Source organism: Acomys russatus, chromosome 20 (genome assembly GCF_903995435.1).
Source record: "Acomys russatus chromosome 20, mAcoRus1.1, whole genome shotgun sequence".
Taxonomy (NCBI): Eukaryota; Metazoa; Chordata; class Mammalia; order Rodentia; family Muridae; genus Acomys; species Acomys russatus.
The window spans coordinates 540572-564118 of NC_067156.1; the positions used below are offsets into that span (position 1 = coordinate 540572).

Below are 23547 nucleotides of genomic sequence, written 5' to 3' on the forward strand. Positions count from 1 at the left end.
AAACGAAAGGTATCCTCAAAGCGAAGTGCAAAAATGACACTGTGTTGAGTATCAATCCACCAGAAAGGCAAAGCTTTTTTAAATATGTATGTGCACAACTTCAGAAATAGAAATGAAAAAGCAAAACCTGATGGAAATAAAAATACACAATTTTAATCGGCAATCTAAACACTTCACTTTCCACAACTGATAGACCTAGGCAAAAGAACAGCCACAGAAAGTCAACACCATGAAACAACAGGGTCTAACATGAAACACTCCACCCCAAAACAGCAGTATTCACATTCTTCCTTAAAATGATTTATTTTATGTATATACGTGCTTTGCCTTCATACATGTCTCTCTGTACAACATGCATGCCATGTGCAAATGGAGGTCAGAAGAGGGTGTTGGATCCTCTAGAGCTGAGTCACAGATGGTTGGGAGCCATCATGTGCATGCTGGGAACTCAGAATGTGCTCTTAACCAGTGAGCCATATCTTTACCCTGATATTCGTATCTTTCCACAAGTGCTTGCCAGGACAGTCTGTCTCCTTTGCATATCACTTCTCAACCATTTAGAAGAATTAAAAACATACAATATGTGGTCTGATCAAAATGTAATTAAGCCACATTAAACAAAAAGATAACGGAAAACATCCAAACACATGGTGGGGAAAAAAGATTTCTAAGTAATTCACCAGTCAAAGGAAGTCTCAAGGATATACCAACAAATCTATATTGAACTGACAGGAAATAGAGATACAACATACCAAAATATATGTGAAATGCAACTAAAGCAATGCTGAAAGGAAACTGTACTAAATGCTTTTATCGGAAAAGAGCTGGGCTACAGAAAAACCCAGGTGTAAAATGTCAGCTTGTATAAAACAAAAAGTTATTAGCCTGACAGTGGTGGTGCTCGCCATTAATCCCAGCACTCAGGAAGGCAGAGGCAGGTGGATCTCTACGAGTTCAAGGCCAGCCTGGTCTACAGAGTAGATTCCAGGACAGCCAGAGCTACACAGAGAAACCCTGTCTTGGGGGTGGGGGGGAGGAAATGATTTTCAATCAACAACCTGAATTCCTTTCTCAAAAAAACCAGACAAGAGCTAATTAAACCTAAAGCAAACCAGAGAAAGTTAAGTCATCGAGAACAAATATTAATAAAATACACAGAGGAAAGTGATAACAGAGAGCTGGTTCTCTGACAGTAATAACTAAACTAACAACCTAGCAAGCTCATCAGAGGAAAACAGATAATACAAAGTATTAGTATCAGAAATCAAATAGATGTGATCACAAAAGATCTTGAAAATACAAGAAATGTGACGACGACAACAACAACAATAATAATAATAATAAGTGGCAATTTTGATAGTCAACAATTCCTTAGAAAGGACAAGCTAACCAAATAATTCAATATAAATATATTAATTAGTATTTACTACTACCAGAAAGAAAGCAATCGCTGGGGCTTGATAATTTCTCCAGATAATTCTATAAAACCTTTAAAGAATTAGCACCAATTTTACATACTTTCTTCTAGGACATAGAAGAGTACTTTTAGCTCATTTTGTACAGTCAATAATAACCTGACATTATAGCCAAATGAAGCAGAAAACTACAAACCAGTACCTTTTGTGAATATGGCTATGAAGTATTAACAAGTGTAGATCAACAACATTAAACAAAACCAACGAGGCCTTACTCCAAAGATGCAAAACTTACAAGGTATTTAAAAAGAAAACCACAGGGCGTGGCCGGATAACTCAGCACTTCAATCCACATGACCCAAATGATGGAAGGAGAAAAATGACTACCATAAATTGTTCTATGACCTCCAAACATGTGCTGAGGCATGGCACACCCACACACGTAAAACAAATTTGTTTTTGTTTTGTTTTGTTTGAGACAGGGTTTCTCTATGTAACAGCCCTGGCTGTCCTGGAACTCTCTTTGTAGACCAGGCTGGACTTGGACTCACAGAGATCCACCTGCCTCTGCCTCCCCAATGCTGGGATTAAAGGCATAGTCTACCACACCCGGCATAAAAACAAATTTTAAAAATATTTTTTAGAAAATGTAAACCACTATAGCTCAATGTTATGAATAGCTAGTTTCAAAGGAAATTAAAGACATTCTCTCTAAAATAGAGAAAAATCACATGGTTATATTAATAGATACAAACAATGCATTTGAAAGGATCCAATACTCAGAAGTTCAGAAAACTATAGGTGACTTTCTTAACTTGATAAAGCATAATTAAAAAAAGAAACCTATATTCACACAAATGCATTCTCTCAAATATCAAGAGTGAGTCATTTCTGTCAGCACAGTTTTGAAACTTGTAGCCAGTTCAATATGGCAATAAAGGGAATGAAAGGCAAACCGACTAAAAAGAATTAAGCTACTCATACTTACAGGTGACACAAACAATACTCAAAATCAGTGGATACGGAAGATTAATATGCAAAACCTAACTGCACTTCTAAATATTAACAATGAATATTTGAAAATGAAAATTGCAATGTCAATTATATATCTGGTTACATAAAAAGGGACTACTTTGGTATTATTTAAAAAATAATTTTTAAAAATTAAAAAAACAAAGCAAAACATATACAGGGCTTATTCTAAAAACTATAAAACACCAAGAGAATAAATTTTTAGATAAATAAATGAAAAGATAACTATGATATTCATAGATCAAAGAGGAAACAGACTCCAGTGCTCCCAACATAGGAATGAATACAGATCTGATGCAATTTCTACAAAATCCTAACAAGTGTTTTCACAGATATGGTCACATATTTAAATTAATATGAAAAGGCAAAAAAAAAACATAAAGTAGCAATATAATTTTGAAACCATTTTAGCCAACTTTGAGAATCATTACATGGCCATAATAATCAAGACCCTATACTATTCATAGAAGGACAAAACTGTAAAATAGATAACAGTCCAGGAAACACCAGAAAAAGACCAATGATGCATAGCCAAATAATTTTGCAGAAAAGCAATTTAATGGATGACTCTGGATCAGTGATATATAACCACAAGTAAAATGAACTTAAACTTCACAATGTATATTAACTCACTGATTTAAATGTTAAATTAAACCTTTCAGGGAAGCGGGAGGGAGAAACACAGTAAATTCTTTGAGATCAGCTGGGTGCAGTGGTGCATACTTGTAAACCCAGCAAGCAGATCTCAGTGAGTTTGAGGCCACCTGGTCTACAAAGCGGGTCCAGGACAGCCAAGGCTACACAGAGAAACCCTGTCTCAAAACAAACAAGCAAACAAACAAACAACAGAACAGAACAGAACAGAAAAGACTTTGAGACCTACAGCTTAGTGGAGACATCTTAGACATCACAAAAAGTATGACTCATAGAAAGAAAAATCAAAACCAATACACCAGTCTTAATCAAGATTAACTCTGCTCTTCCAAACACCCAAGCTGCGGGTTTTTAAAAAGTGATTTGAAGCTGGGAGGAGGCAGGCGGCAGGAGGTAGGAGGCAGGGGCATTTGGTGAGTTTGAGGCCAGGCTGGTCTACAGGAAAAAATTCCAGAACAGCCAAAGCTACACAGAAAAATCCTGTCTTGGGGGAGGAAATAAAAGGTGATTTGAAGGAGGAAATAGGAAAGGAGAGGCTTTAATTAGGGAGAGAGAAGATAAATGCAGGGGGGAAAAAAAGAGGAAGAAGGTAAAATAACAGTAAAGGTATCTGGAAAAAAAGTCATAAGGAATCATATTATCTATATTCCTAAAATTACTTGTAGTACATGTGTGTATATACATACATAATTTAAATTTAAAAACTTCCCATCTGGAGTGACAATTCTCCTCACAAGAGCAGTAGACTCTCTAACAAAACCCCCTGTGCCAGGCATGAGAAGGCCACTTTCATTCATCAGGGTTGTCCAAGAGACTCCCAAAACATAAACCACTGCTGTTGCCTCTGGTTACCTTCCAGGGATTAAAATTAAGTCCTTACTACTGAAAATACTATGTACTTCAGACACAAGCCTCAATGGATCCTGGCCTCATCCCTGAGGACTAACTTGTTATCAGAAGGTGCCACAAGATTCCAAAAAAGGGAAGTGGCAAATAGTCCTAGCCAGATGTGATGCCTATGAATCAGCATGGCACAATAATCCTAAGGGTGCAATAGTGGCATGCATATCTTGGAGATAACAAACAGCTCTCTAACTGGACTTAAGGCATGCTCAACAAGAAGAAAGCCATGCCTGGCACTGGAAACCTAGCCAACTACTTGGGGCTAGTGAAATCATGGATCTTGAGAGAAAAAACCTATAACCTCCACTTTACTAAATGACCATAATTCCTAACTATATTTTAAATATTTATACTTATACCCACAGATAAGTATAGGTCTCACTGCACCCATTTCCTCTCCCCTGTCCTGTCTGTAAGTGATCATCTTCTTGATTAATTACTGATGTTGGAAGGCTCAGTCCACTGTGGGCAGTGCCACACCTGGGCAGGTAGTCCTGGGAGCTGTAAGAAAGTGAGTTTAGAGAGCAAGCCAGGAAGCAAGAGTTCCTCCATGGCCCAGCTTCAGTTCCTGCCTTGAGTTTCTGTTCTGTCCAATAAACTCTAGCCTAGAATAAACCCTTTCCTTTTCAAGTTGCTTTTGGTCATAGTTTTATCACAGCAATAGAAAGCCAACTAAGATACTTCCTATCTTATTTTACCTAAACTTGGCAACATGTTACTATTATTTAAAATTGAAAGGTATGCATAATGGTGTCATTAATCAGCAACCCCCAACTATTCACCACACCATGCTTCACACTTCGTAGCTTATACTGTCTAGTAACACCTACTTTCCAGACACTACAAATCCATGTTTTAGTAGGCAGTCTGTGTGTGGGGGGGGGGGGGGGCGAGCAGAGCAGAGCAGAGCAGAGGAGAGAGGAGAGGAGAGGGAAATGAATGAATACACCTAGGTGTTTAAAGATCTATTTGTCTTGCCCAGGATAAACTGGAGAACTGACCAGGTTACTAGGAAGCCATGATCCTCCTGAATTTGAATCTGCAGGGTATTATATACAATATCTCTTCAACAATAACATTCATGATCCACAGCTTACATCAGAGAAACAAATGATGTCAACAAACTATAGCAAGGAAAACCATTACTCAATTGAACAGAAAATTCGTCCACAGAGCAGTCAAAGGCTAGTGATGGCAGAATTCCTAAGTCTACAGTACAGAAGGCAAGTTCTCCAGACAACAAAATTACCCCTATGGATTATCTGCAAACATCCTTCCAATCTTTGCTTGCTCCTACATTCAATTTACAGCAGTAGCAGCCTGATGGCAATCATTTGGAAACCCAGAACACAAAGTGAGTAGCTGAGCCTCAGCACATTCCTCCAATTCTATTTGCCAATACCCAGAATAGACACTCCTCAAGTTACCTCAATCAAGATGTTTACTGGTTGTGTCCACACCCAAAATTGTAGCTCTTGTTATCTATGAAATAGTTTTATTGGAGCTATAGTTCCTTGATGTCCTCTTTAAGGAACAGAAATTAATAGAAGTACAAAACCGTTTCCATGGAGCTGCTTTGCACTGAGTTAATGCACTGGAGACAACGCTCATATCCACATTCCAGGTGCATGTGGCTTTCAAAGTAATCATGCTAATAAACAGCTGTCTGTTTCTTTAAAATGTTAAGGCACAGCACTGCATCTCTTCCCCTGAATTCTCTTCTGCTGCTTCCATAGGCAGCTTAGTTCTCAGTAGACACTTATCTTAACCTTATAATATAATTCAGGTTCAGACAATGATCTCATGTTTACTCCTCATCTCATCATAGTCTTCAAAAATTTTTTTATTTAATATTTTACATGTGGGGGGCATGGGATATACTTGAAGGTCAGAAGACATTTTATGGGAGTCAGTTCTCTCTACCATGGACTTTAGGGATTACACTCAGGTAACCAGGCTGACCCATTTTACCAGTTCCTTGTCCGGTCAAATTTGTGACTATAGCTTCTAAGATAAAACATCACAGGACTTAGTTTCATAACCCTGTCAATAAATATTTGTTAAGGTCTTTTCCTTATAGCTTTGTATATCTCCTTGCCATTCACATTTTGTTGTTGTTGTTTGGTTTTTCGAGAAAAGGTCTCTCTGTGTATCCTTAGCTGTCCTAGCCTCGATTTGTAGACCAGGCTGACCTCGAGCTCACATCGATCCACCTGCCTCTGCCTCCCGAGTGCTGGGATTAAAGGTGTGCGCTACCATGCCCAGCTCGCCATTCACATTTTAATAGGTATCTACATTTTATTTTTGTTTCACTTAAAGTTTCATTTACTGCATTCTGTATACCAAATATTCTCTCCTACTCCCTACAGGAATACTTATCTTTGAGGCACATTTAATTGTCATATTCATCCTGATATACTACATACTAAACATCACCAAGTCTGCCACTTACTAGGCACCTTTTTCTGAGGTGTAATTGTATTCAAATATGGCAATAATATGCTTCACTTAGTCCACAGACTATTATAAATATTAAATAAATGTGCCAAATCTTCTTAAAATAAGGATTATTTGTAGTGACGGTGGAATTTTCGTTTCATGAACAAACACAGAAATATTTTAAGTATATGTGTTTTGTTTAATCCCAGATGTGGGGATATGGGGCTGCTTCCCAGGAGCTGACTATTACTTGCCTCATGCTCTAGCAGAGGTGTGATTTTGCCAGCAGCAGATAGTTGCTGTGATTGTGTGACCTTTAGAATTCTGGGAACTTTTGAGAGGGTATATAAATGCTATGGCCCCATAGGCATCGGTGGTTGTTGGTCATTCAGGGAGGTTGTTGGTTGGCTGTTGTTTGTCAGTTTGTTAAGTAGTAATGCCCAAAGAAGAAACAACAACAAGAAATTATATATCCTGATGGCAAAAACCAAACTTGCCCCAAGGAACATGGCACTCTTAATCAGCAGGAAGTAGTCTGACAACAATGTCTACCATGGCCTCCTTCCTAACTTCTAACTTTATTCAGGGATCCTTTCCTCTCTTACCTAGTGTTAGGGGCTAGAGGGAGAGAAGAAAGGGGGTAGAGAAGGGTGGAAGAAAGAAGAACCCGTAAAGTAGTGAACACCAGTTATAACTACTAGCTGTGATCTCTCATCTGAAATTCAGAAACATGACGGGGGAGATTACTACTCATCTGAAATTCAGAAACATGACGGGGGAGATTACTACTCCAAAAAACAAGCAACTCATCTGTGAACAAGATCATCAGATAGCTGCCTGCGTGAGCTTACCTGGAGAACATTAGTGTCACAAATATAATAGGTCAGAATCCAAGGTCTTAAAACAGCCTAAATAAGTTTTCATTGAAGAAAAAAATTGTAAAATTTCTGATCACTTGATTTTGTGAAAATATTTGTTCTTACATATAGTAAACTATTCTTGTATAGCTTTTTCACATTAAATAATTCCATAGACACAAAAATCAATGAGCAAATACAATAAAAAAAAAACAAGTCCTTTTCTTATGGCAGGAAAAGAAACAGGAATTGAAGAAATTTAATAAAGGATCATTTTATTCAGATTTGATATAAAATTTGACACACATACCCAAAAAAGATCCAGGGACCAGCTAGAGGACTCAGCAGATGAAAGTGCTTGCTACCAAGACTGGTACCTAATTTTCAGCCCTGGAATCCACACAGTGGGAGACAACTGACTTCTGCCAAAACACACCCATATACACAATCACAAGCATGAGCATGTACAGGCACAAACTTTAAAAAAAAAAGTATCTTAAATGGGACTTTTCCTATTTATTCTTACTTTGATTTCCTACCAGTAGTTTCCCAAAAGAGATAGAGGAGACATAATATCTACCAACCCATACACACAAACCCTATTAAGAATACAAAATCCACCACACTACCTCTGTCGAAGCTGCTTTTGACATGGTATATGTATGTGGTTCTGAGGTAGTTGATCAATGAACAAGCATTTGGAAATCCTTCACCATGTCATTCAAGACTAATGATCACAGCAAAGCAGCATCCCAGTTAGTAGTTTTCAATTCAGTCCTTGGATCTAATTAAAAATGCTCTAATGTCAGAAGAGAAAGTAACAGGCCTGTTATTTTCACTAAGATAATAATCTAAAACTGTAAAAGCAACAAGAGGTTAGTAACTTCTACTTAGTAAGGCTATAGATGGTACGAGAGATGCATCTGAATAGGGTACTGCCAGCAGGCCAGTCAGCAACCTCCAACAGCAAGATAAACTCCCAGAGGTAAAAACCCTTTGCAGCCAGGCCAGAAGAATATGTGCCACATTAATAAAGGGGGCCAAAAGCCAACTACTTATCAGGTTGCTCTACTGTTCTTGTGAAGTTTCAAACACTGCTACAAAAAAAAATATCAAATGCCTATTCTCGTGACAACCTATAAAGTACATTTTTCTTAACTCCACTCAGTTTATGAGAGTTTAAGTTACATAGCCAACAACTAAAAATATATGATGAACATCTATATTGTTGTCATTTTCCTAGAAACTGGCCACTCCCAGAGTTCTCATGTGATCCTCAGCATAACTGATTTGTTAAGTGGGCAACCAACTTTATAACCAATCAATTTTTCTTTCTGAGATCTAGACTTGACAGTCAATGATTTAATGGTCAAAGACACTGTAGTACTCTTAGCAGCAGTATTTTCCTATGTGACTAGGAAGAAATGATGCCAATATAGAGTGAGAGAAGAGAGAGGAGGGGCTACTCAATCTTCACATTTAATCACATCAGTTTTCTCTGAGTCTATAAATTCATTTTGCATGCAAAAATTTAAGCTGAGTTCTATTACCTATAATCCAATTCAGAGGAGGAAAAAAAAAAGAAAACGTGTGTGTGTGTGTGTGTGTGTGTGTGTGTGTGTGTGTGTGTGTGTGTACACACACACCTGTAGAGGCATGTGGATCTCTGTGAGTATGAGGTCAATCTGGTCCACAATGCAAGTCCAGAAGAGAAGCCTTATCTCGAAAAACAAAAACAAACAAAAAATATAGTATTGATTACAACTGACAAACTGCTAGAATAGTCCATTAGTCCAAGAAGGTTGCATTAAAATTTAGACTTGGATGGAAGAAACAGTAACAGAAAGCAAAGACCATAATCAAGGAACATTTAAAATTAAGTGCCCAGCCAGCATAGTAGCTCAGCTCCTTCATCCCAGCACTCAGGAGGCAGAGGCGGACAGCTAGAGCTCATGAGCTCCCAGCTACCCTGGCCTCTATCGAGATCGCAGAAGAGTAACTATTGATACTTGTTCATTTCATCTGCATAATTAAAACCTATGAAGTATTATCACGATCCTCAAGTTTACAAACTATATATCTTCAGGCTCAATTAAGTTAGATAATTTGCCCAAGATAATAAAACTAATAAAAAGCTGAACTGTAGAATGGGGAGGTAAACAATAATTCACTTAATCAACCCAAATTCTTTTCCACAGGACACAATAATGAAGATACTAACAACAAGGATGGTGACAATGATAGCTAATACTGACTCGGCATCAGGCACTTTCTAGGCATTACCCTTTCTAACATTCCTAGGAGTCCTAAGAAAAAACTATGCTTACTCTTACTTGAAGATGATGTGCTTGAATCTTAAAAGTCCTAAGAAACGTGCCCAAATCACCAGGCTAATAAGTGGCTAACCGTGTTGGTTTCAGAACCTGCACCAGAACTCATGCTTTCCCCTACTGTAATAGGTTCAACTAGGAACCTATTACAACTGAGTAAAGGAAACAGATGTAGGATGAGGAGTAACCTCCCTTGCTGTTTTTACTGCCTTACTGTATTTTACTCTAGAAAGGGGACTAAAGTCCTAATATATAAAGAGCCCCTAAAATGCAGAAGAAAAAGTTGTAAAGCCAGACAAAAATAAGTAGAAACTCAAGAGTTCTTAAAAATATGGATCATAGCTAAGCATGGTGGTGCACACCTTTAATCCCAGCACCCCGGAGGCAGAGGCAGGCAAATCGCTGCAAGTTCAAGGCCAACCTGGTCTCAAAAAACCGAAAAACAAAAAAAAACAAACAAACAACAACAACAACAAAAACCAGAAAGGACCATAAAAATATGGAAAAATGTGCCTAGAGAGGTGGCTTAGCAGTTAAGAGCACCTGCTGAGGACTCTGGTTCAGGTCCCAGTAACCACATGGTCACTCACAACCCTCTAACTCCAGTTTCAGAGAACCAACCTCTTCTAACCTGAGGACACCAGACATGCAAGTGGTACATATGCATACATGCAAGCAACACACACACACACACACACACAAATTAAATATATATATATTAATCTTATTTGTAAGAGAAAAGGAAATTAAAAATAGACTAAGATACTACCCCTCACCTACTAAAGAAATATACTATTGGTAAGGACAATAATCTCACTTCTACTACGGGAACAGCATCATTCCTAGAAGACAGACTCCTAAAATAATGAGCGAAACTTATGTAATCTTACTTGCAATCTTACTTCTAGAAATAAACTTTTAAAGACACTCTGGATTATGAGACTAAACCATTCCTTATGCAGAAATCTTCTGAGGGAGCAAGAGACGGGTGTTCATCTGTCACACAAAGAAAGCAGCATTATTCCAGCAGCATCCATTCTTGTTTAAGCTTGTGCAAGCTGTTACCGGCTTTTAGGTTATGTTATAGGTAACCAATACTGAATTATGGCACAAGCAGGACAGAAAGGGCAATGTGTTTTACGCACATAAATGAAAGAATGGTCTACTCTTATGTGAGAGGCCGCACTCACATTCGCCATTACAAGATGGCGCTGACTTCCTGTGTCCCAAACTGGTAAACAAGTAATCTGCGCATGTGCGAAGGAACTTTCCACTTGTTGTGCTCTGCCTCTCCCGTGGTGTCATATCGCCTGATGAGTAACAGCCAATCAGGGACTGACACATCCTAAGCGGAGAACAGTTTCCTATATAAGGGATGGGTTTCTGCTGTTTGGGGTCTCCATTTTACTTGTCGTAAGCTTATGCTCTCCCTCTTAAGACGCATTAAAGCTTTACTGCAGAAGGATCCTGTGTGTGCAGCGTCGTTCTTGCTGGCGAGACGGTAACGGGAGTCACACTCTTATTCCACGGAGAATTTAAAGTTGGAAGTCAAACACCCTGTACTCCAAATAAGTGTTTCAAATATTCTCTCTCAAAGTGTTGGGCAACTTGGAACTATAAGTCTATCCTGAAATGTACTATTTAATATAGCACTGAATAAGTGATCTAAATTGTCACTGGACAAGTGATCAACTAATAACTCTGTCAGTAATATTGCATAAGCCCACATATATATGTATGTATGTGTGTGTATATATGTTATGACAATGGCAAAAATAAGACTTATATACAATATTACTAACAGCAAAAACTTAACACAGTATTCACTGATATGAGACTGAAGAAACAACATCTACAAAGTGGAGCACTGTGCAGTTACAAAAAAGAATGAAGAATTCCATTCCACAGTTTGATATAAGCTATTTTTAGGAGTCAGAAAGGGGTAGAAATATGAATATAAACTTATAGATACATGTAGCACATGTGTATTTGTCTTTATTTGTAAAAAGAAATGCTAAGAATAATTTTTAAAGCATAAAAATAGGGGGCTAAAGAGATGGTTAAGGTTAAGAGCACCTGTTGCTCTTCCAGGAAATCCACATTCAGTTGCTAGCACCCACATGGTGGCTCACAACCATCTATTTCTAGTTCCAACACCCTCTGGTCTCCATGAGCACCATGCATGCATAGGGTACACTGCCATACATGCAAGCAAAACAAACATATAAAATAAAAATAAACCTAAATAATTTTAAATAAAATTAAAGCCTAAAAAGAAGAAAGAAAAAACAGATGACATATACAAATGAGAATTTATCAACTATATCTTGAAATATGAAGAGGGGATGGAAAGAAGGAGAAAAAAAGGATAAATTCCTAAATACTGAAACCAACTTACGTTGAAATAACCTAGTAACAGTAAGCTGCTTAAAATTCAAAAATAAAATAGCTCTACTGACCAAATAAGGACAAGAAACAACTGTACGCCAGCAGCAATGAGAATTCAAAACATCAAAAGAAAAGTTCTTGGAATAATTGCTAATTTTCAAGCCTGAGACAAGAAATCTGCAAGATGAGCCTCAGCACCTTATGGGTGGAAAAGGGGGGCTCTGTCAAAAATTATTAGGATCACATATAAACATAAGAACTGACATCAAGGATTCCCATTAGTCAAAAACAGACCAAATTGTCCAGTCAGTTGGATAGCTCATCAGGGAAAGATGCTGCACACTAAGCCTGGCAACCTGAGTTTCATTTCTGCAACCCACATGGTGGGGGGGGGGGGGGATGCACCTCTAGTAGCTTTTCAGGCAATGAAAGACCACGAGAGACTGTAGGGCTGAGGAGGAGGCTAAGAGGCATCATCCCCTGGGCTCCTTTATTGTCAACTGCTGTATCAAAAATGCTTGTTTCTACTTGAAATGTGTGGCCCTCCCTTTCCATGGAGCTTCCTTCCCCAGCTTCTCTCTGCTGCCCTCCCTTCAGTCCCTGAGACAGTGACAGGTGAAGTCCCAGGGGTACTGCATCATCACCTCACTGAAGGGTTTCCTTGAATATCACCTTACCTTTGTAACAGTTTGTCTGTGCCAAGCCTATCACAGTAAGACTCCACCTTCCTCTGCAAAGTAGCAACTAGAAGTTGAAGCGTTCATCCTTTGTATCATGATCAGTATTTCAAAGTAAACAGCCACAGGTTATGACAAGTCCTTGTCTCAACAGAATTAGTTAATAAATGTGAAAGTAATAAAAAAAATTATACATGTTTCTTGCTGTAATATGAAAGAAAACAAAACCATCTATGGAAATATTTACTAAAAAGTCCAACACAGTTAATCCAAGGTTTCAGATTTATCAATTTATCCAAGAAATACAGTAGGTATAGAAATGGAAAATTCTAGATGATAAAACAGATACAAGATACAGTATTACTGGGCTGGTCTCTTCAAAAAGACTTAGATGACAGATGAGAAGTTGAGATAAGGAGATTCTATATTTAAAACTCTATACCAAGCCAGTAACATGTAATATAGGCTATTTAGTTTGCACAGACCCAGCTTTTTTGTTTTTTATAAAGTAATGATTAAAAACAAAACAAAATCATTTTAGATACTCAAGAGAAATATAAACATAAACTGGAAATTAATGATAATAGGGAGTGTTTGTGTTAGATATAATAAGTCACTGTGGTGGTAAGAACATGTCCTCTGTTTTGTTTTTTAAGAGATACTAAAACATCTTAAGGATGAAATAACAATACATAGAATTTAACACATTGTGGTAAGAAAAGGGTGAATGATAAACAGATGAAGCATCACAAATTCTGGGAAATGAGAACCCTGAGCAACAGGGGTGGGTATGCAACTTACTTCTGTATGTTTGAAACTTTTCATTATAAAATTACCAAAGTTCCTCAAATGAATCTGATTCAAAAAATCCACAGACATATAAAACATATACACTCAAACAACTTTAGCACATGTCTTTAAATATATTCCATACCTTAAAGTAAAAGCAAGGGTCATATATACCCTATCTCCCCTTCAAGCCTTGCCCCAACACTTAGTGTGATAGACTTTAGTATCTTTTTCGTACAATTATGAATTCCATCAAAGTATGACCCATGTTTGTTTTTAACTCACCATGGTGTCCCCACTGCTTTTTACAGTTCCAAGCAGAGTACATACCAAATAAATATTGTTGAGTAAATGAATGACAGCAAAAAGGAAAAGGAGTTAACATGATGCATCGTTCCAAAGTTAGTATCAGACAACAATCTCAGAAAACATCAATCTCCTGCCAAAAGTTAGTATAGGAAGTATTGCTAGAGGTTAGCCAACCTTTTAAAGTAAAGAAAGTAAAGCAGAATAAACCTCTTGCCTCTCTAGAATATCAGACTTTAATTTGCATACCTAGCCTCCTCCTAACCATTTAGCAATTATCAGAAAAGTACACTTTATATTTCATAATCCCAAACAGAAAAGGGCTACATTTTAGAAAAATAAAATACATATACATATTTTACGTCTTGGCACACTGTGTGTGTGTGCGCGCGCACGCACACATATTGTAATTTAAGATAGGCTCTGTAGTAGCCCAGGCTAACCTTAAACTCACAATATAGCTGAGGATGACTTAGAACTCCTGATCCCCCTGCCTGTACCTCCTAAATACTGAGATCACACGTTTGTAGCACCACTCAGGGCTCACACATATATTATAGTGGATATAAAAGCAAGTATCTTGATTATCATTTCTGTTCAAAATGCACAAACCCTAGAGCAGCAGTTCTCAACATGTGGGTCATGACCCCTTTGGGGAGTGTTGAACAACCCTTTCACAGGAGTTGCCTAAGACCACTGGAAAACATATTACAATTACTAAGTAGTACAAAAATAACTTTATAGTTGGAAGCCACCACAACATGAGGAACTGTATTAACAGGTCACAGCCTTAGGAGGGTTGGAGAACCTGTACTCTTGAGTTATAAAAGTTACAAAATACAAAGCCAAGTGCCAAATAGAACAATTAAAAATTAGTTTAGGAATTACTTCCAAAAATAGCATGGCCCAAAGATATTTCCTATAGTTGTACTTCTATCCCAGTACATTTAAATCTGTAAATTTTATTGCTTAAGTAACAAACCAATGATAAATCTTCAGAATGTTTAGACTTATTTTATGTGTATGACTGTTTTGCCTGCACGTATGTATATATACCACACATGTGCCTGGTGCCCTTGGAGGTCAGAAAAGGGCATCAGATCGCTTGGAACTGGAGTTACAGATGGTTATGAACCACAATTTGAATGCTAGGAACTAAAACTGGGTCTTCTGCAAGAGCAACAGGTGCTCTTGAAACTGCTAACTCCAGCCCCAAAGATAATTTAAAAACTATAATGACTTAGACTGCACAGATACAAAGCTCATAAATAACTATCTGACCCAATTCTTTATCATTCTACAAAAAGTAGCTGACAAGAAAAAATTTTAATTGGTTGCAAGAAGTTAATAAATAACAAGACTATGAGAATGCTTTGAACGTTCAGTCCAGTGTTCTCTTCACTACCATCATGCCAACAGCATGGTTTTTTTTTTAATTATCATTTCCTGTTATAAATTACAGTACTATCTAGATGTTCACCTCTTAAAAAAAAAAGTACACTGACTTATTTTGTATGTGTATTTGTGGTCATTTGAGTAAGAATGCCTCCATAGACTCATGTATTTGAATGCCTAAGCCTTCAGGGAGTGGCATTATTTGTGAAGAATTAAGAGGTATGGCCTAGCTGGAAGAAGTAGTGTTACTTGGGGTGAGTTTTGAGGTCTCAAAAGCCCATGACAGACCCAGACTCCCTCCCCTGCCTGCAGATCAGAATGTGGCTCTCAAGCTATAGCTACAGCAGCAGGTCTGCCATCATGCTCCCTGCCATGATGACAGAGTTGAGCCTCTGAGACTGTAAGCACGCGACTAGTTAGATGCTGCCATGGCCATGGGTCTCCTCATGCACTATGGTAGTGACTAAGACAGTATGTGTGCGCAGGCACACATAACACATGCGGAAGTCAGAAGACAACTAAGAGAAGTCAATCTCTCCTTCCACCACGTGGGTCCCAAGGATATAGCTGAGGCTGTTCCTTTAAGTGACGAGCAGCTATGCATCTCTTCTTACACATAAACATGTGTGCTATAAACAGCTATGCTGTGGACTTCAACTAACCACATGGTTCTTTTTTGTGTGAATATGGGAATAGGAAAGTGATACTAGTGGATCTTTACATTTCCTGATATATAAGCTCATCTGTAATTTCCACTATAGAATCTGTAGTTTTCACTGTCTGTATACCAAAATGTATAACCATGACATAAAACTGAACTGCAATATTATAAAGGCTAATTAATCTAAATCTTATAAATCTTATATGCAGCTCCCTTTTCTGAGTTAAAAACATCTAAATCAGATTTAATGAATGACCCGATTCATGTCTTGCCTGTCACTGTGATCCACTTCTCTGTACACCCATAGTGTACTTGTGGTGCAAGAGGGCCCCTTACAGAAGACACACTCAAAGTACAGAGGAGACACATAAAAAGAGAAGAAGATAATATCTAAATCCTAATTAACTCCCAACTGCCTTTCGTACTAACCTAAAACCTTAGTAAAATTAGGTATTGTCTTAGTCAGTATATTCTGTGGCTGTGAAGAGACACCATGACAACATCAAGTCTTATAAAAGAAAGCATTTAATTGGGCCTTGCTTACAGTTTCAGTGGTTTAGTCCATCATCCTCAAGGTGGGGAGCATGGAAAGAGGCTGGCAGATATGGATACAAAGGCAGCAGGAAGACAGAGAGTCTCTGCATTTAGAACGGGCTTTCTGAAACCTCAAAGCCCACCCCGAGTGGCACACTCCTCCAACACACCTCCTAATCCCACCTAATGGTGTCAAGTAGCACCATTCCCTAATGACCAAGCATTCAAATCTGTGAGCATACAGGGCCATTCCTAGTCAAACAACCACAAATATATTTTAAATCCTGACTACAGGGCTGAAGATGTAACTCAGAGGTTCATCTGTCATGAATGTGCAAGGTCCTGGGCTTAATGCCCATAACTACAAAATAAAACATAAGTAAAGAGTCTTCAGAAACCCCTCCTCTAAATGTCTACATTTTCAGTTATATTTGGTTTGGTTGTTTCAATATCTGGATTATAGCCTTAAGTGTCAGGTAAATTACTCTGTACTTGAAGAAGACAATGTACCAGTAACACTACAATACGACAATAATGGTTACCAATTATCAGACTACTAACCATCATAAACTACGATAATTTATATTATTTAATTCTCTAACAAACTAGTACAATAACCTCTCTCTCATTTTCTTGAGGCTAAAATGAGCTTTCAGAGGTTACAATAACTCTCCTAAAATCCTCCAGCTCACACATGACAAGGCCTAGATTTGAAGTCATATTTAGATCTACAAAAACATTTACTAAATGTGTAAGTGAAATAGACTAATTTTTTAAAATATCCTAGCTATAAACTAACAATCAGAACATCAAAACAGTCTAGTCTAAACTATGCATGTTTCCAAAACTGAAGCAAGAATTTCACTGCTTGAAGCCAGGAGTTCTTGGGGGCTACCTTCAGCATCATAGTGAGAACCTGTGGTTAGAGTAAGAATGCTCCCCGTAGGCTCACATATTTGAATATTCTTAATCATAAGGAAGTGGCATTACTTGAGAAAGGTTAGTAAGTGTGGCCTTGCTGGAGGAAGTATGTTTTCAAAGCCCAAGCCAGGCTCAGTGTGTGTGTGTGTGTGTGTGTGTGTGTGTGTGTGTGTGTCTGTCTGTGTGTGTGTGTGTCTGTCTGTGTCTGTCTCTCTCTCTGCTTGCAGATCAGGATGTAGTTCTCAGCTGATTATGGACTAAGCCTCTGAAACTATAAGCAAGCCCCAATTAAATGCTTTCTTTTATAAAAATTGCCTTGGTCGTGGTGTCTCTTCACAGTTATAGAACAGTGACTAAGACAGAGCCCCATCTCTTTAAAACAAAAAAAAACAAACACAAACAAAAAAGGCCAAGGAAAAAGATGTGATCCAAATCAATCATATGTCCTACTAGCTCCCATAAACTTAAAATCATGAGCACTAATAGGCACACAGCTCTGGACAACAGAAGACACATAGCTTTGAACATTAGCAGGCATACAGCTATGAACCAGTAGGCACTGAGGTAAAAAGAATATTAGGTTTTATTCACTCTACCAACAGCAGCATATTCTCAAATGTGATTAATCCAACTGGTAAAGGGATGAAGATTATGCAGCAATCTACTCAGTCTTTTTTAATAATTCAAATGCAGACTAGTACTACCAAAAGCAAAATGTCCTGTTGAGTGATGGAGATAGTAGTGATACTAACAACACAAATATCTTATTTCAGAATATAAGACATTTGGGTCATAACATGCTATACAAGTAGAGATGCCTAAAAGACAGTTGAATATTTAAGATTTGGAATAAATAAAAGAATAAAGGGCAAACGAGGTTACTCAGTCAATAAAGATACTTGCACCACAAGCCTGGAAACCTGAGTTACTTCCTCAGCAACCACAAAAAGGTGAACTAAAAGAACCAACTCCACAAAATTTGTCTTCTGACATCTATATGGCAAGCACAGACACACAGACACACACACACACACACAATTAATGAATATATAAATAAAATTATTTGTAGATAATGGAGAGAGTGGTAAGTAACTGATGCTTCCAGTTTGGAATGAATTAACTATTACATTAAAGGCAAAGAAAAAAGATAAATATGCAATGAAAAGATAGGGAAAGTACGAGTTAAAAATACAGAAAAGAAGCCAGGAGCTGTGGTACACACTTGTAATCACAACACTCAGGGAGGCAGAGGCAGGCAGATCTTTGTGATTTTAAGGCCAGCCTGGTCTACTAAGTGAGTCCAGGACAGCCAAGGCTACAGAGAAACCCTGTCTCCAAACAAACAAACAAACAAACAACAAAAAAGAATACAGAAAAGATAACTTCATGGAAGAAAAATGAAAACCAGCATCCAAATATTCATTTTACATTTGCATTTCAAATTCTGAAAAAAAAATTGAGAAAAAGTAGTTACAAATATGGACTAAGGGACACAACAGTGCTAAAATGCTGTAAGTAATATGGTTTCCTTCCCCTTCATCTACCCACACATCTTACACTTCACCAGTTAGAAGAAAACTGAAAAGAAAGTCAGGCTCTTGAAGAAATAGTTGCACAGCTTCTTATTAGCATTTCTTCCAGGTATATTGATAGTATTATTACTGCCTCATATCCACACCCCCCCCCCAAAATAGTGGACTTTTTTTCTGGGTATAGTTAGATTTAAAGACATTTGCCAACAAACTATTGTGAAACCACAAAGTTTCAAAGCTTTTATTACTGAAGAGTGGTTCTAGAAGCAAACAAAACCACCAGCTATTAATGATGAGATTAGCCTGGCATGGTGGCGCACACCTTTAATTCCAGAACTTGGGAGGCAGAGGCAGGTGGATCGCTGTGAGTTCAAGGCCAGCCTGTTCTACAAAGCTACTCCAGGACAGCCAAGGCTAACAAAGAGAGACCTTGTCTCAAAAAACCAAAAAAGGAAATAAAATAAATGAGATTTTAAAAGACTAGAATGACAAGTACTACATGTGGCAAATAATATGAACACAGGATCAGCTAAATCAGTCAGCAAGGTTAATTTAAACAGAGGCTGGAGAGAAGCTAAGAAGTCCTGCTGCTCTTGGGTTCAGTTGCCGGTACTCAAACGATGACTCACAGCCACCTGTAACTCCAGCTCCAAGAGATCTGAGACCCCTTTTCTGGCCTCTGACAGCACCTATATGCACATGGCACACATATATACAAAGCTAGAGAGGCAACCAAGGTGGAAGGGATAGTATCTCTCCAATCTAAAACAAGTCCACGCTCCACACAAAACAAGAACAGACTCATTGAAAAGCACAGTGACCTGATAAGTCACTATGAATAGTAAAGTCGGTAAATGAGTGAATGAATGAATGAATGCTCAATGGCAAACAGAAAATATTGTACAAGGAAAATTCATTCTAGACACTATGAAACTGGGAAATGGAGTTCTGTTTCCAAAGAAAATTCCAATCTTTTAAAGTTCAGAGTGATCTGATAATAAGATTTCAATAGTCACTTTTGATAACAGAATTTTTAAAAGATCAAGATTGTAAGATTACAACACTGAGAAAGTAATAAAATCTGTCCATTCACTATTCATTCTCCAAACGTTCCTTTAAAGTCTTATGCTCCTAATACGCGGCTGCCTTAACACTGAGACCTTGAGCGCTTGCTTCTTTGGCTCTTCCTCTTTACTCAACCTTCATCTTTTACCCTTATCTCTCTCTCTGGGTTATTCTTTTTCATTACATGTACATGATTTTCAAATCGTCATTCTTTACTGTAAATTTAATTTCACATCTCCAAAAGTCTACAGGCCATTTCTTCACACTCTACCCACTATCTTGTCAAATACAACAAATTTAAAATACATCTATAGGTCTATTCTTCTCAAGCAATTACCAAACCTTATTACTTTCACCATTCTCACCATAATAAGCCAGGCTTCACATTTTTGGAATCATTTAATTAATGCTTCTCTGTTTCTCATCTCTGTCAATCAAGTTCCATCAATTTTTCCTTCCTCATTTTCATGTCCTAGCTTGGTGTTCCAACTGTGTGTGGACTATTATGGTAATCTGAAAATTCTCCAATCTCATTTTATCACCAGTCTTTTTCTATACAAACCTACCTTACATATAACTACTGGATTAATCACCTTTATTCATTCTGTGACAGCCCTAAATGCACTCAAATCCTACTCTAACCCCATCCTTCCAACTTTATCTTCTTTAAACATGTCACAGTCATGGACACATCCAACTTTTATTTATGCTATCCTCAACTCAGTAGCCAACTGATCATTAAGCATACCCTGGCACTCTCAATTTAGAACCATTTTTCCTCGTCAGTTTCCATAATATAACATGATTGATAGAAAAATACTAAATAGTCATTTGAGATTAATCAGGAGTTTTCTCAATCTTTAAACTTTCTTACTTTGTTTCTTCGTGTGTATAAGGATATTTTCCTAAGTGGATTCAATCAAACAGTACATGTAACATACACTTATTTCCTTGTATTCTCAACTCTATCAGATTCCTACCAAATGATGCTGTGGCAAAAGTGAAAGCTACCAATTAAAGAAAAACAAAAAACAAAACAAATGCTCCTACACCTTCCTTATGATCTACTTCATAACAGGAGGAGCAAATGCAAAACAGGACGAGCAGCTGGATGATGGAGTACTTGCCAGCATGTGCTGGGCTCAGCTGGCAGAACCACTAGCAACAACAATAAAATCTAAGAACAACTTACATAAATACTGAAAGATATATCAGATGTGGAATACATTAGATATGTATTATAATTCCTTTCACTTCAGTTATTCAATAAAATACTTCAAATTTGTTACGCATCAACCTTGTTTCTCAGTATGAAGAACATCTATAATGTGGATGAGACACTTCAAACACACTACCCACATGTTCTCATTTCATAGTTAATTATGTTTAGAGCAATTGTGAAAGCTTTGGGAGAAACCTTACACACTGACACTGTACAGGGATGTTTAGAATAACTGAAATGCACACTAACTTTAATCTATAAAGTTCCTGATCCAATATGAGTTTAGAATGTTATCTTTCTGAATGGCACTATTCTACTATTCTTAAGTCTCCAAATTATGAGTGTACAAAGCTAATTCTCTGAAGTCCCCATGTCCATAGAGACACTGAAATATGATTTTAGAGATCATGTGGTTTTGTTTGAACTACAAGTATTAATATATAATTTTCAGTTGTTAGCAAATGGAAAAATTCAGTTAGTAACTGTACTGCCTGTATTCAAATGCCTATTATTTACAAATAATTATGTTTGCTATCAATGAACAACTGGACACATTTTAAGGTAGGATTTTGCCTTTCTGTGACCTAAGAGCTTTAGGATGTCTTTAAAGTAGCAATTATTAGTTCACCACCACCAAAACCGATTATGAAATATATTTACTAACAGTGTTTTAGAAGCCATCAACCTTGTGCTGGCCTAAGATTAGTTATCTTAGGTGTTTGCACTTAACGTTCAGCAAAGCTTCTTTAGCCTCAAGACACCTAAAATTTTATCTTAAAAATCATTTCCTCGGTATCAATTCTCCATTGCCATTTCCAAGTCTAAACTCCAAACCCATGGGAACTAATTCTGTGAATAAAAAGTAGATGTTTCAATACTTCTGTCAAATAAGCCGGGAAGGTTAACACTAAGTCTTTCAACAAACTGTACATTATGAACGTGTTAACGTTCTGATAGGACTCGGAATTTCTAAGTATGTTCGGCGGACTGACGTCGAGCTGAATCAAAACCAGAAGTTCAGAGTAGCTAGCACAGAACCAGTGAAACTGTTAAAAAAAGGGGGGGGGGGGCTTGAACCTCATAGTTTACTGGTGCTCCCAACTTCTTGCAAAAGAGCAACCTGGCATCTTCCCAAGATGACTATGCACACCTGAGACTAGTTGCAGTTAAGTAGACTGCAAACAAGAGGAACCCCAGGCAACCCAGAGAACACAGCGGCACTCACCAGCAAACAATCTGAATTCACTTCCGATTTGGGATCCCGCAGCAGGTTGTCGATTTTTTCAAACCGAGTCTCAAAACTGTCCCCAGTCGACATGATGCTGCTACTTGTGACAATATCTTCGTACCCGCGGCGGAAAGCAAGTTCAACCAACTTCCTCCGCGGTGGGTTTGCAGCCGCGGGGCAGAGGAGCCGGAACCTCGGGGTCACCAGGTGCGCCCGGCACCCTCTCCTCCCCCTCACTGAGGGGACCTCGGCTCTCCAGATCCCAGGCTGGGGGTGACAGCGACCCGCAGCCGCTCGGACGCCCAAAGTCGCATCCCACCCGGCAGCCCCTCGCGACAGCCGACAGCGCCGTCGCCAGCAGCCCGCTCGCTCGGGCAAGGCGCCTCAGCCTAGCGGGCCCCGGCAGCCTTCGCCGTGGCGGGGGCCCAGTCCAGAGAAGGGCAGCGGCGGGAAGAGGGAGCGCAGCAGGGTGGAGACTCCCTCGGGGCAGCCAGGGAGGGCGAAGAGGAAAAGGCGAAAGCGAAGGGCGGGTGAGGAGCTGCGCCAGCTGCTGCTGCCGCCGCCGCCTGGGCCCCGGGCCGCCCCGCTCCGCTCTGAGGCGCTGGAGGCGGACTAGCCCAGCATCCCCGGTCCCACTCGGCCCGGCCCGGCGTTGACTGGCCTCGGCCAAGAGCTGGTCCCCGCACAACAGGCTCACTCTCCCATTTTATCCGGTCGCTGCTGGGGCTGCTACCGCGGTGTCCGGCCGGGCAGGGCGAGGTCGGTGGCCCGATGGAGTCTCAGGGGAAGACGGGCTAGAGGGCGAGCGGGTGAGGAAGACGACCGCAGGGTCCGAGCGGCTGCTGATGCGGGAGCTTCTGGGAGGGGCTGCGGTCCCGGCTGGGAAAAGGGCGAGTCGCGGAGGCGAATGCCTGGGGGGTGGGGCGAGGAGGGCTGAGAGGGACTAATATGTCCGCCTTCCTGTTCAAACAAACGGAGACCGCCGGCGCGCAGTGCGCATGTGCGGCGCGGGCGTTCGGAAGGGGAACGGGCGGGCGGCGCGCGCGCGCACGCTGGCGCCTGCCAGGGCGGGGCTGACGAGGTCGCGACGGGCGGGGGAGGCGGGGCCTGGCGAGGGAGGCGGGGCCTGGCGGGGGCGGCGGGGAGGAGTCGGAGCCGCAGTGGAGGTCCCGGCGGCGGCGCTTTTCCCAGCTACTGGT

At 39.3% G+C, this 23547-nt stretch overlaps 1 protein-coding gene across 1 annotated transcript in view; it reads right to left on the reverse strand.

The window, feature by feature from the left end:
* Positions 1–23342, reverse strand: part of Rock1 (Rho associated coiled-coil containing protein kinase 1) — a 110588-nt gene extending 87246 nt beyond the window's left edge. Inside the window, exon 1 of the mRNA XM_051163273.1 lies at positions 22346–23342. Coding sequence (XP_051019230.1) covers positions 22346–22438 — 93 coding nt within the window. The 5' untranslated portion in view covers positions 22439–23342. The remainder of the gene's footprint in view (positions 1–22345) is intronic.
* Positions 23343–23547: the final 205 nt, after the last annotated feature.